The 14,695-nt window shown below is 34.2% G+C and overlaps 1 protein-coding gene across 1 annotated transcript in view; it reads left to right on the top strand.

The window, feature by feature from the left end:
- CSMD1 (CUB and Sushi multiple domains 1) overlaps positions 1 to 14,695 on the top strand; it is a gene marked incomplete at its 5' end in the record, with an annotated part of 1,071,510 nt that overhangs the window by 671,390 nt on the left and 385,425 nt on the right. Inside the window, one exon of the mRNA XM_080341955.1 lies at positions 9,561 to 9,673. Within this exon, the coding sequence (XP_080198081.1) occupies positions 9,561 to 9,673 (113 nt within the window). The remainder of the gene's footprint in view (positions 1 to 9,560; positions 9,674 to 14,695) is intronic.

Genomic DNA, 14,695 nt, shown 5'->3' with positions numbered 1-14,695 from the left:
ATGATGTGTAAGCAAAACATAATACTTCACTGACAGCCAAAAACATGCTAGATGTATTACATTAGAGTATTATAAAATATCACTGTGTACAGTTTGTTTTTTTTTTTTATTATATACATAGAGACTGAATAATATTTTCATTAAATTTTCTTATCCTGGCAATTTTACCCTCTATATTGATTAGAGGATTATTGTGGTTTTTTAATTGAATCTTAGTAAATTCCCTAAATGTAAGACAGATGTTTTAAAAAGATATATGGTTTCTGAGGTACTGTGTCACAGAGGCACCCCAAAAGTCAATTTAGGCAATTGACAAGTTCCAAACCAGACTTCATTCTAGCCAGAAAAGCAAATAAACGGACTAGAAACAAAGTTAATACCACTTATTTATCACCCTGACAACAATAAAACACAGATTCATATATCAGTTGAGGAGATTATTTGGGTATGACCACACAGGAATAATGAAGATCCACAGCATGCACACATTCACTCACAAGAAACAAAACTAAAGGCCTCTTTCACTCAAGGGTACCCAGAAGAAATAATCACTTCCTGCGTTAGGCAAGGGCTCTCAGAACCTAGTTACCTTTTCCCGGTACCTCCTTTATTGAGGACCCTGTCAATTGTCTGAGGGTCCCACCCCTCCTGTCCCCACAGAGGGATGGCGATGAAGTCACCCTGTCCTCAGGTGAAGGAGGACATGACTGTCAGCACCATCCCAGGTATATACATGGGGACAGGCACAGTGGGGTACAAAATATCCTAAAGAGTCATCAACTGCCCTATTGAAGGCTCCATATCTCATCAGGGGATGTGCATCTGCCACACACTGTTATGAAACAGAAATACAGTCTCATAAAGTTTTTAAGAGGAAATGTACCTTGTTTTTCAGATAATAAGTTAAACTGTATAGAGTCGTATCCTTGGAAAACCTGAAATGCTGTCTTTTAGCACTTTCTGCTCCTTCAGTCTGCATCTGGGAATCAATGAATTGGATTCTTTCACCAGATACTATTTAACTCTGTTGTGAGATAACAGGATTTCATTGATTTATGGTCTGAGAGATCCATAGCAGAATATCATAAAAGATGACAGAGAAGATGACAGAGAAACAATCATGAGATTTTTCTTTTTTTTTTTGTTATCCACCATGTCAGATAGATTGATCCTAAACTCATTTCCGACAGTCACTGCAGAAAGGCACAATCTAGAAAACTCTTAAAAATATTCTTACATTTATCCTTTAGTTACTGTTGCTAAATGTCCCACATATGGACTGAACTTTTAAAGGCAAAAAAAGTGCATTTTTTTCTTAGCGAGAAGAAGCAATGTGACTTTTGCAAATGACAACATAAGTAAAAAGAAAATAAATTATGAAGTATTATTCCCAATGACTTTTTGTATATTTTTTCCCCTTGATTTCTGTTTTCCATTAGTTATTTTATAACAAAGCCAAATGGGACACCTAAAATCTTTCATTCAAGAAAAAGGAACAACTCAGCCAATATAAAATACATAATGGACAACAGTTACTAAAGTAATGAAATTAAATTAGTTGCATTGAATGGAAAAAAACCAAAACAAAACACAACTTTTTTTCAATTCATTGTATTTGTATATATATTTTAGCTTATTTTGAAAATATTACAGTAGTAACTATGAATGAAAAGACATTATAGAGTATAAGAGAATCTACTTTTTCAGCACAGCATAGTGGGTACCTGATGTACTTAAAAATTCCCATCCTATCTGCAATAGATATTATTTTTATAAAATTTAAATGAGTTTTCCACAATAGTTATGTCTGAAAATACAAAGTATCTCTGCCTGGTTGTATTTTCCTTAACAATTGTGACTAAAAATAAACAGTTCTGGGAGATTAGTGTGTACGTTAAAAGTGACAATTGCACTGGCAAATAATTAATATACCATAATAAATTTGATGCCTACTGAACATTGATTTATACATCTGCTTTTTGGAATATATCTTGTTAGGTTTTAATCTGGTACTAAGAACTCATAATAACTGAAAGTTAAAGAAAAAAAATGACAACATCTATTTAGATGAACAATTTCTAAATTTGACTGAAGAAATTAAAATTTCTCCTATATGGTACACTAGAGAATTTCTTAAAAGATGAATATGAACACAGTAAAAAGTTTACAGTATTCAAAATGTTAGCAAAAATGCCCATCTAGCTAATGGCAATAAAAACATTGTAGCTGCAATGCTCTTAAACAGAATACTATGCATGTTGTAAGATCTATATTTTACCATTGCAGCTATTAATAATTACACTCAACTAGGGAAGAATTTTTAAGCAGAATTTTAACTCTGAAGTGATCAATTACTATATATTCATAGCAACAAAAAAGCCCAAAATTTAGTTTTATATTTGTTCAATTGTGAGCTTGTTTTAAATTTTCATTTCCCTTCAGGACAGCTGCCATATTAATTTTAGGGCCCTACACTTATCTTCCCTGGCTCTGGAGAGAACTTCTTGCAAAGCTCTGGAGGAGTGGCTTGCAGTACCCGGGGCCTGGTTGCATATCAGTGCACTGAACAGTAAAATCTACTACATTTATACAGTCCTAAAATGTATTTATAAACTGTACATATATATATATATGTATATATATATATCTGTATAAATGTATTTGTACAGTCCTAAAATTATATTTGGCCCTTTGAAGGCAACCATGAAGCTGATGTGACCTCTGGTAAAAACGAGTTTGACACCCCTCCTCTAACTGATTGCTGTGTCCCAAAACTTAATGTTCCACTTTTGCTGGACAATGAAAGCTGTATATCGTAAAAAAACCTAGATGTTTGAGGAATTATTTTTCTTTTATTCATCAACTTGAGAGCAGTAATAATCTTCCAGAAGAAGAATATTCTATCCACAGACAACATGGGAAACTTAATCTATGTCTTGGGAAGATAAAATTTGAATCATTTTTGGAAAAATATGTCAAATTTCTGCTTAAATTTCCATTTTAAGCTATCTGACTGTGGTCTTGTCACTTAAAACTTCATCTGTTTAGTGGAAAAAATGTCTTAACTTGAAATAATTTTGTATTAAGTTATAATAATTTCATTTTAAATAGATCAATAATCAGCATATTTCATTTTAACAGTTAATAAGTGCCATGAGAAGGGAATGAATAACATTTTACCAGACATTGAAAGTGTCCTTAATAACTTTATTAAATTTTCAAAATTCATTATAACAGGCAAAATAGTTTTCTTATTTTTTCTCTTTATAATCATTCTCAATTTAATTCATTAAATATATAACTAAAATGTTTACCGGACAGTGTTTGTTTATAATACAATGAATTTAGTAATGATCTTAATGAATGTAATAACTTTACAGTGGCTCCGTCTAACATGATTATGGAACATAGTCTTTTATTTACTGTTTGGTTATTTCATTTTGAAGAGGAACTTCCACAGTGTGCTCTCATCTGTTCATGTTTAAAGCTTTTACTCTTGATATGTAGGAAAACTGAGCAAATAAAAATGTTGAATTCTTATACTACTTGATTAAATAACGTCCATTCAACCACATATAGATGTTTGGCTGAATACAAAATAGAGAAAATAGCTAAGTTAAATGAGTTAACAAAAATCCTCCAAAACCTTAAGTTTTCATATATTTTAATTCTTTCATGCATTTTCAATTTCACAAAAGTGAAATATTAACAGTTTCCTATGATAAATATATAATATACTTAGAATATATAGATTATCTTTTAATTAATGTCAAAACAATATCAAGAAACCTATAACGGAAACAAGTTTTGACTTATTTATTCAGACAAAACCTTTAACAACTTTCTTAGCAAATTCACAATCAAAACCAAAATTTTTCTTCCTTTCTAGATATATTATGATATATCAAATATTATGATGCTTCTACATCTGACATACTATACATAAGGCAAACATTATTTCTTCTAGATTATATGCAAACAGAGTGCCTTATTACTTGTGTAAAAGATAAGTTAGTGTCTGTGTGACAAAATTATTGAATAAGAACCAAAATTAAAATATCACTTAAAGCAGTAAAAAAATGAGAAAGGTTATTTACTCCTGACAACAGCCAATAGTAAGAGAACCTCCTCTGATATCTCGGATCCTGCTACAGCCAGGATGACTTCAGATCTAGAAGGAGAGCAGCTGAGATGGTTTAGTTATGTTATTTCCTCTGAGGAGCAGTATTTATAAGCAGAGGTGTAATATGATACTAATATACCTATGAAGCTCTCAAAACATGGCCCTTTAGTTCTTTACGATGCTGTAACAGGCAGCATGCACAGGAATTCCCTGGAAGTCTACCTTGTCCCATAGAGCACAGTCAATATCTAGTACACAGAAATGAGAGATTTGAAGTTAATCATGCAATCTTCATCTTGAGCCGTCAGGTGAATGCATTGTTATACAATGTTATTTGAAAAATGATTATTTTTTTTAATTATTGTTATTTTATTGTTTTTATTTCTTTGGATTTTGTTGTTGTTGTTTGGGTTTTTTGTTTTTGTTTGTTTTGTTTTGCTACTTTTTCTTAGTTTGTTTATGTTTTTTCAGTTTGGTTTGGTTTGGATTTTTTGTCCCCCACCTTCACACCCTCCCCTTTAACAGGTCATTGAGTGATTGATACTCAGGGGATGAACAGCAATTTTATGTTTCCTTTAATTCCTGTCCAGTGCACAGCCTCAAGTACTGTTTAGCACAGAGCATTGAAACCTGTCTAAGTGACAACCAATTTTAATGCCCTGATGTTAGAAGCTAGTGGCCTGGCTGACATCAGTAGTGCAGATGAAAACTCAACAATTCTGCAAATCAGGCCAAGTATTTCCAGAAAATGCCGAATAGAATAGAATAGAATAGAATAGAATAGAATAGAATAGAATAGAATAATTTTGGTTGGAAGGGGCTTATAATGATCATCTAGTCCAACTTCCTGACGACTTCAGGGTTGACAAATCTTGCAGGATGTTGTCAAGGGCGTTGTCCAGATGCCTTTGAAACACTGACGGCCTTGGGGCATCAACCACCCGTTTAGGAAGCCTATTCCAGTGATATAACACCCTCTTGGTAAAGAAATGCTTCCTAATGTCCAGTCAAACCTCCCCTGATGCAGCTTTGAACCATTCCCATGTGTCCTGTCACTGGATACCAGGGAGAAGAGATCAGCACCTCCCTCTACACTTCCTCTCCTCGAGGAGCTGTAGGGAGCAATGGTGTCACCCCTCAGCCTCCTTTTCTCCAAACTAGACAAACTTGGAGTCCTTAGAGTCCTTAGCTGCTCCTCATAGGACATTTCTTCCAGCCCTTTCACCATTTTTGTTGCCCTCCTCTGGACATACTCCAGGACTTTCACATCCTTCTTAAGTTGTGGGGCCCAGAACTGCACACAGTGCTCAAGGTGAGGCTGCACCAATGCTGCATGCAGCAGGATAATAATATCTTTTGACCTGCTGGTTATATGACATTATATATACTTGTAGTATGTTTGTGCATATGAAAAATTTCGTTAATATAGTTTAGATTAGATATCACTTCTATCCAAGTCAGACTATGACATGCTAGGCCTTAAAAACAGCTCTATAAAAGCATTGCACTTTTCAGAGCAGAGGCAGAACTCAAACAAAACTGAATAATTCAATTCCTTTTATATTAGTCCCAAAAAATAAATGTCTTCAGCTATAAAAAGAAGTGGGAAAGATCTTCAATATTCTTTTTAGACAGCATTGGAGAAATCCTCAATAAAAATCAAAGCATGAAAGCTTCTAGAAAGAACTTTGTTATTAAGAAATATCGTTCTTTACCTCATCTGAATCATTTTTATCTAATATTAAAGGAGTTCCAAGTCTTCATCTGATTTGAGTTAGTACCTAATCTGAGCTAAAATTTCTCAATTTCTATTCATATGTAACGGGACTAGATACTGTATGTACCCACTTCAGATTGAGACAACTCTGCTTTAATTTCATGTTTGCTTTCGTAACAACCTAGCAGCATGATTAAATCCTGTCTGTTAGTGTTTCCTAAACACCTTAGAAGAGGTGGTCACATTCACAGTGCTCATTTGGACCCTGTAGTTTAGACTAATTCTTACACTGTGCTCAGAAAGATTGAGACAACACTAGTCATAGGCAGCAGTTTCATGATGAGAGTGTTGAGACACTGGAACAGGTTGCCTGAAGAAGCTGTGGATGCCCCCTCCGTAGAAGTGTTGAAGGTCAGGTAGGATGGGGCTTTCAGCAATCCAATCTAGTGAGAGACGTCCCATGGGAAGGTGGTTTGGACTAGATATCTTTAAGGTCCCTTCTAACCCAAACCATTCTGTGATTCTACAGTTTTGTGATTTGTTGCTGTTGTTGTAACCTGTAATAGTGTAGACTCTCAAGCAGGCATTGACATGAAGTGCCACTGTTCAATTTACTAGTATGGACATAACCAAACTGTTTGTTTTCCGTGAATACTCAATTAATATAAAAAGTTAGCCCATGACAGGAGAGACTGCACTGACTCAGAGCAAGCACACTGCACCAATGATAGCATAAAGAGGGCATATGGACACTTAGTCAAAAACTGTGGTACGTGATGCACATTTCAGTTGGTAATTTTCAAACGAAGTATTCCTACTTTTTATGCAGCTGCAGAAGAAATACTGTGCTGTTCTTCATGGGAATGGGACGGATCATTCTGTCATTCATTAGTTGAGCAGTGATGTCTAGCCTCTCTATTGGTGAACTCAGATGACTTAAAAGCCCTTCTCCCAGTCATGGAGATGCATTTTATATACCAGAAAAATGAATGATCATGTGCTTTAGGGACCCCCTCCCCCAGATTTTGTATATTTTGCATCATATATCATATTCAGCTTTGCGGGACTGGAAACCACCTTTCTTTGACAGCACTACTTTTTACTTTTCTCCAAGGAGCATACTTGTAATGTCATTAAAACTTTTGTTACATTTTGGTATTTGCTGTGTGATGGAGATATTAAAATGAAGCTCTATGTTGTCCATCTGGACATGATGAATGTCGCAGAGTGAAGTACTTCTTTTAGGGGCACCACTGTTGATGTACACGTGTGGTTCACAGGGCTGCAGTCTAACTCCCCATTTAGAATTTGTTGTGAATTTGTGTACTACATTGAAGAGGCTTTGAAGACCTTACAGAAAAAAAATGTGTCTCGTGCTTCCCAAACCAGCGTTTCAAGTCATAGTTCACTTTCTCATTTTCTTCAGTTATAAAAGAAATGGCATTGCTGATAAAGAACATATTCCTCTCTAGTATGCAACGGCATAGCAATCATACAGCTAAATTAAAACTCTGATAAAATAGGAATCTTAAAATACTCTGTCATCTTCATGTTAACATTATCTTTCTTAGGATAATGGGAAGATTTGAGACTCTAGCTATACTTGTAGAGTTCACATAAATCTGAAAATAAATGTGTGTATCATGTCTGAGAAATAGCTGTTTATTAGACATGTAGTTAATAAAAGGTCTGCTTTGAATGTGCTTTTATAATGATATTCTTTCACTTTTTTATTTTTGTACAATTTAATTCTTATAACAATTTAATATTTCAGCCAGGAGTTTTGCGGACTTTGAAATCCAGATCTCTGGATATGCCAGATAGAATGTTACTACATGTATATTTCATCTAAAAAAGAAAACCAGATCCCAAAGCACAATTTTAGGAGATAAATTTGTGTATTTGGACAAATGAGTTATCAGTTTGGTGATATGAACTGCAGCCTATACACAGTAAAAACTTTCAGATTTAGTGTCTATTGTGTCAAAGCTAAGAGGTACAAGAAAATTAAATATTTATGGTATTCCACATTTTTTTTCTTTTCCTTTTGATTTTATCATAGTAGTTTCTGTAGGTGCATCCAAATTCTAAGCAGCTTTGAAACAGCAAATATGTGTTCATAGAAATATTTAGAGTGCCTGATCTAAGGAGTTTTTTAAATACAGTATGCTCTAAAATGCTGTAAAGACTGTATGGAAGAGTATGTGAAATACAGAAGTCCATTTGAGTGAGATGTATAAACATGTACAGGGTTGAGTGTTTTGACCAAGATCTATAAGAAATATTAAATGCAAGTTTGAAATGCATAATTCATTATTTAAACAATTTATCATGTTTTTCAATCAAAGCTGTTAAAATAAAGTAGAGTTTTGTTCTTACTTATTTTCTTGGAAGCCAGTTGAATAAAATCAAATTATTAATGAGAACATGAATTTCTCTGATGCAGTTTGTACATCATAACAAAGAAAAAAAAATACTATTAAGAATTTCTATATTTCATTGTCTTGGACTTACTCTATTATAGAAAGAAAAGAGGTTCAGCCATGGCTCTAAATAGACTACTCCAGCATCAATATTTCTTAACATGATGGGTTTCCTAGTAATCTGGGATGTTTAATGAAACTCTGTATATTGCAATGAAAAAGACACATGTATCACTACGTTGTTTGATTTCAGAGAGACAAAATCTTATTTCAGTTTTGGAGGAGTTTTTAGCTCTATACGTCTATATCTTTAGATATACGTTATATCTATTCTAAAAATGGCAAACATAACCTCTTTGCTGACAGTTTCTGACACTGAACAGTTTAGGTTTTGTTTCAAATAATCAACATTTTTGAAAGGGAGAAACTATGTCTTTTAGTTCTCCAGAGTTTTTCAGAAAAAAAAAAAAAAAAAAAAAAAGTCAAAATTAGAAACTTGGAGTTTGTTTGTACAAAAAAAAAAAAAAGACATCTGGCAGACTAAGGCATGGATTTACAGCATATCAGGCAGTCTTTGTTAACTACACTCTGTTCATATTAACAAATGATGTGCAGTGATAGACTATGGTACTATGGTATGACTCAATGTGGTCCAAAGACCTGTTGCCTATATTGGACAGATTCTTTGTGTGCACTCTTTCTTCATAATATCCATAGTTTTTCAAACTAGTTATCCTCCATCTTTTTTATTAAAAAATGTACAGGAGTTAATATACACAAAAGCAGTTCTAGCTGGATAGTTGTGTACTAATGATTTATCACATTAACTAGTGCCCATAGCTCTTATTTATCCTTTCTTAACATCTGAGATTTAGTTTCCTGTGATGTAACTGATATAGCAGGGAGTCAGATGGTTCAGTTTTGTCATAATTGATTTTTTTTTTTTTTCAGAATGCTTTGACAAACACATATATAAACATGCACGTGGGCACACAGGCACACAAGATTGCTTTTCTTCTTTAATTCACAAAAGAGTAGTTCATAGATATAAGTTCTGATCATAAAATGGCTAGCTGTAATGCGAAAGAAAACGGTTTTCTCAGGATAAAAGTTACTAACCTAGTAATGAATTGAGATGAGGTGGCAGTGAATCATTGTTGTCAAATACATTGTAAATAGTACAGTAATATATTTTGACTATTTATTGGGCATTTTGTTTGTTTGTTTTTCTTTTTCTAAGTATTGTACACATGATTTTTTTAAACCGTTTACATTAGATTATTTTTTCTTTTCCCAGGCTGACTGGTATGAATCTACCTTCTCCTGTTATCAGCAGTAAGAACTGGTTACGACTCCATTTTACATCTGACAGCAACCACCGACGGAAGGGATTCAACGCTCAGTTCCAAGGTAGGGAACACATAAAAGTGCAGCAAAAAAGTCCTTTACCTTTAAGCATTGCTCAAGTGGTGGTGTTAGAGATTTGTGTTTTGATATCAGAGACACAATAAAGAGCTGAGTCATATTACTATTGCTTTTACACTGAGTAGCAGTTACCCTTGTGTGATCAAGCATGTCTAGGGACTTTCTTCTGGAAAGAGTACCTGTGCTTCACATGGCAGTTTGCTTTAAGTATGTATTTGCTTGTTCACTTTTTCTGTAATAAATTGCTTTAAAAACGTACCTGGAATGCAACCTGCAGAAAGTGAATTCCACACAAAGGCATGTCCCTATCTAAACATTGTCTTCCTTCATTACTCAAAGTCTAACTCTTACCCAGAAGCTACATTCATCATTTGGGAATTTAACTCATCCCATAGCACAAAATGTATTTCAGGCTTCTGCATAGATTTGCATATACAACTTTAATAGAAGACAAGAGGATGTCAGTGTTGCTGTCAATTGCTGCTTATGTTCACCAAGATACTCATTAAAATGCAATTTTTTACAATGCAATCTTTATTGATTTTTGTACTTCGTAAATCACTACTCAACGTCAAAGACTTTGTAGTTATATTGAATATAGAAGGGCTCCTTAATTTGTCTGTGCTTTTAAATTCTGTGCTTACATAAGCTTTTTCAACCATTTTACCCCACCCACCATCAAATAATTTATGCGTTTATACCTTCTTCTGTTGTTGGTTGGTGCATTGGTTGTTTTGTTTGTTTGTTTTTCCTGAAACTATAGGGCCTGTATCACTTTAGAAATTACAAATACACCCCAACAACTATATATTTCTTGTGGCTATGACATACATGTGTAATGCACACAAAAACATTTAACATACATAGTTCTTTTCTCTTTAAAAAGATATTGACAATTTTACTAAAAAATAAATCTGTGAAATTCCATTTTATTTTGTCAACTCAAGTACGTATTCTGTGATCCTTTGCACTTATAACTTATCTTTACAAAGTTTGCTGAGGATGCATATTTAATACCACTGTTGGTGACTATGAATTTAGATGCACTGCTTATGTTAGCGCTGTGTCTTAAACCTATTAAACAGAGATCACAAAAACAATGAGGCTCAACTTGCTGATGCACTGGAAAACTAAGAATCAACAGAATAACAAAGGAAAGTTTGGAATAGAATAATCAGAATAATCAGCACTGAAAACTACTTCTTCTTTTTTTTTTTTTTTTTTTTTTTTTTTTTTTTCCTTTTTCAATATATCTCATCTTCAGCCAAATGCTTACTATGGAATTAAAGCTTTAGGGAAATATCTGGGGAGATCATTATTTCAGATGTATATCTGTTACTCTGCATAATACGTCAGATATTGGGTGTAAGGGTAAGCTGTATTAAATATAAATATATCTGAATTACATGAGCCACAGCTATATATCTTATCAGGGTCAATAGCAATTAAATAAATCCCCATGTTAGTGATATAAACATTATAAACTAGGAGACAGTCTTTCAACACACAGGATGAAAATTCAGAGTGATATCGAAATCTGGTTAATCTAACAACTTCATTAATTGCTTTTTATGACGCAGCTTTAGTAATTATTTCTATCGTGTGTATTTGAGAAATAACCAATAATCCAGTATTTTATTTTAAGCAGAAGTAACAATGATGTTTATAGCTAGAGAAGTCTACTAGTACCACAAATCACAGGATAGTAGAGGTTTGAAGGAACTTCTGGAGTTCATCTAGTCTGCTGGCCTCCTCAAAGAAGGGCTACATGGAGCAAGCTGCCCAGGAATATGTCCACATGGGTTTTGAATACCTCCAAAATCAGAAACTCCACAACCTCTCTGGGCAACCTGTGCCAGTATTTACCCTCAGAGTAAAAAAGTTTTCACTTATTTTTAAGTGGAATTTCCTGTGTTTCAATTTGTCCTTATTGCTTCATGTCTTGTCAATGAATATCACCCTGATGAATCTGGATCCATCTTATCCAAATTATTTTCCCAGAACTTTTGATTAGTATAATTGATGTACACTTCAAGGACACTTATATCAGCTACCTAGTAAAACCAGTACATGTCTATAATGAGATAAGTTCCTCGATAATTTTTGTTTATGAAATAGGAAGCACTAAATCTTTTTTCTATTAGAACTAAGATACTTTTGACCTAAGCTTTATATATGACTGTTGACTGTGAATAGTTCCTTTTTTGGAACTTCAACGATCCTTTTCAGTCTGATTTTCAGTCTACCTCAAAACTTTAGTCCCTTAATGAATCTTACATTGCCACCTGTGTATATAAAATATCCAACACTGGCCTGTATTTTCTCATTTCTAACTTTGGGTTGTATGCTCAAAAAGGAGAATTTTAATCAATAAAAACTATAATAATGAGATCAATATTTAACATCTTATCTTCCCATGCATATACTTAGCCTCTCTGAAAAATAAGCTTTGATTTTTTTACATGTATGCTTTTTTCCCCTCTATAAAAAAATATAATATATCCTTTATTAGCTTAATAGTAGTCTACAACATGTAATAAGGAAAGAGCAGGAGAAAACATTGAGACTGTTTCCTTGTGAATTTGGCATGTACATCCTCTAAGAGTTAGCTGCTTAAAATAGCTGCTCCTTTAATGTCTCTTTAAAATTCATAATCAAAGTGATTTGGCATACATATTGAGTTAACCATCTCTGTTTCTCCCATTTTTAGAAACTTGAAGCTTTTTCTTTTTCAGTGTTTGACATTAGTAATAATCTTTAGATTTATTGTTAAAACTGCCATCCCATAAAGGCAACACACATTCTTAGGAAAGATTGCCATCTTGTCTATTTTGGTGTCACAGAATTGACTGAGTTGGAAAAGACCTCAGAGATCATCAAGTCCAACCCTTGGTCCAACTCCAGTCCATTTACTAGATCATGGCACTAAGTGCCATGTCCAATCTCTGTTTAAAAACCTCCAGGGACGGAGGTCACAAAATATTTATTTTTCTCAACATTTAATGCAAAGCTCAAAAGCTGACTTAGAGTGATACAAAGAAAATATATGTCTGCACAAGAACTGCACTTGTCAAGAGTACAGAAGAAATAGACCCTAGGATAAAGTTTTCTCCTCAATACTCTCAGGACAAAGTTTGGGTAGAATTTCACAGTCCCAGCAGAGTGAGACATTTGACAAAGACTCAGATTACATACAGATTTTATCTTAACACAAGGGCATTCTATTAAAAGGTCTTACTATTGATCCACTATATATAAGCATATTATTACGAACCCTTGATTTTTTGGCATTTTCAGAAGAAACAAGAGTGAGCTCATTAAAGGTGGAGGCTTGTACTTCTAATCAAGTTGCTACAGGTAATACTTCTTTCTTGAGTGTATAGGAAAAATTGTGTTGTTAAGAAGGCTCAGGCATAGCTGCTTCATGATGTCAGCACTATAGAGATGCCAATCTAGTAACAGCTGTTCATTCTTCAACTCTTGTTTGGCATGATGTCCATCCCCCTTAGAGCTATTCAAAATAGTGTGGTTGTGGTTGAAAAGAAGTGTATCATCCTAGTACACATTTTTATATGTCACTGTTTACCTCCAAATTACCTCAAAAATAAAAGATGAAATTTAAATTACATGTTGAAATCCTTCCAAAGCAAGGAACATTTCCCCAGACTAGGGAACATTCCCTCAGACTTGGTAGCTAATCTTTGTCAAGAACCATGTTATGCTCACTGAATGCCAGACCTTCCACAGTCCTTGTTCGAAGGCACCACTGTCCCAAGGCTACCCAGCTTTTAGGACAATTGTTTCATGTGCTGTTTCAATATAATTAAACTTACCCATCTTCAATGAACTCAGTATTTTCCAATACAAACGTATGCATTTAGAAACTAGTGAAACCTACAGTTTCTTCAACAATCTCTAAAGCAGCTAGTAGCAATATTGTAGAAATTGCAGAATGTGAGCCTAAGAATTTAAAATAGGAATACACACGTAAGTGATGGAGATATGCACATTATATGGAGTGTTGGAGATGTGCAAGTTTAAGGAAACATGCATAACCTACATGCAATCACAAAATCGATTAGACTCATTATTTTATATTTGGCACAGACTGGAATCACTCATAGTCAGGTTTTGCATGGGATGTAATTAGAGACATCAAATAATGTGTTGTCAGTATTATCACACTTGCAGTTTCTTCATTATCTACCATGCAAGAGAAAAGTCCATTCAAGTTCAGCCATGTGATGGAAAACAGTCAAATGATCAGTTTAAGAGCTGTGTTTTAGAGATGTTTTCAGTCCAGACTACAGATTTTGTTTCTCTACAAAATCTGAAAAGACAGTCAAATACTGACTTCAGGATACAATTTTCTAATGAACATTTTAATCATCCCACTGAGTAGCACTATGGAGATATTAGTGGAGAAGAATCATAAATCAGCTTTTGACACCATAATTAGAAGACTGTAGTTAAAGTGGCATTCAAACAAGGAACTGAGTGGATTTCATTTTATGATTTATTTTTTTTCTTAGAGACAGGCCCTACATACAATTACCCAGTGAGTTCCGTGGTAGTGTGTGTTCAGAGTGCAAACTGTATTGATACTGTTTTCCAGAACTGTGGAGGACATCTGCAGGCACTGAAGACTTGATGCCTGCTAACTTGTTTTCTTATGATATATCATATATTTATAGCATAAAGGAGCTAAGGCAATCTGTCAGGGCAAGGGGCCAGCTAAGTGACATACAGAAGGTTAATGGAAAACAATTGACTGTGCTGCTTTTTAAACCTGCAGATCCCATGTCAGTGTATACACATAGCATGAGAAAGATTTGTGTAAAAATCTATTGTGACACCAGTTTATCTTAGGGCTGTACCATTTGTTCACTAGCGCTGCATGCAGAGATTTCCAGCACAGGGAGCAGGTGGAAGGTCTGATAATGACAGGCAGTACTTTGCTGGATGGATGGCACAAGGAAGCCGACTGATCATGAACCTATGGCTTTT

Source organism: Nesoenas mayeri (assembly GCF_963082525.1).
Source record: "Nesoenas mayeri genome assembly, chromosome: 3".
Lineage (NCBI taxonomy): Eukaryota > Metazoa > Chordata > Aves > Columbiformes > Columbidae > Nesoenas > Nesoenas mayeri.
The sequence above is the reverse complement of the archived record's forward strand: the minus strand, read 5'-3'. Positions and strand labels throughout refer to the sequence as shown.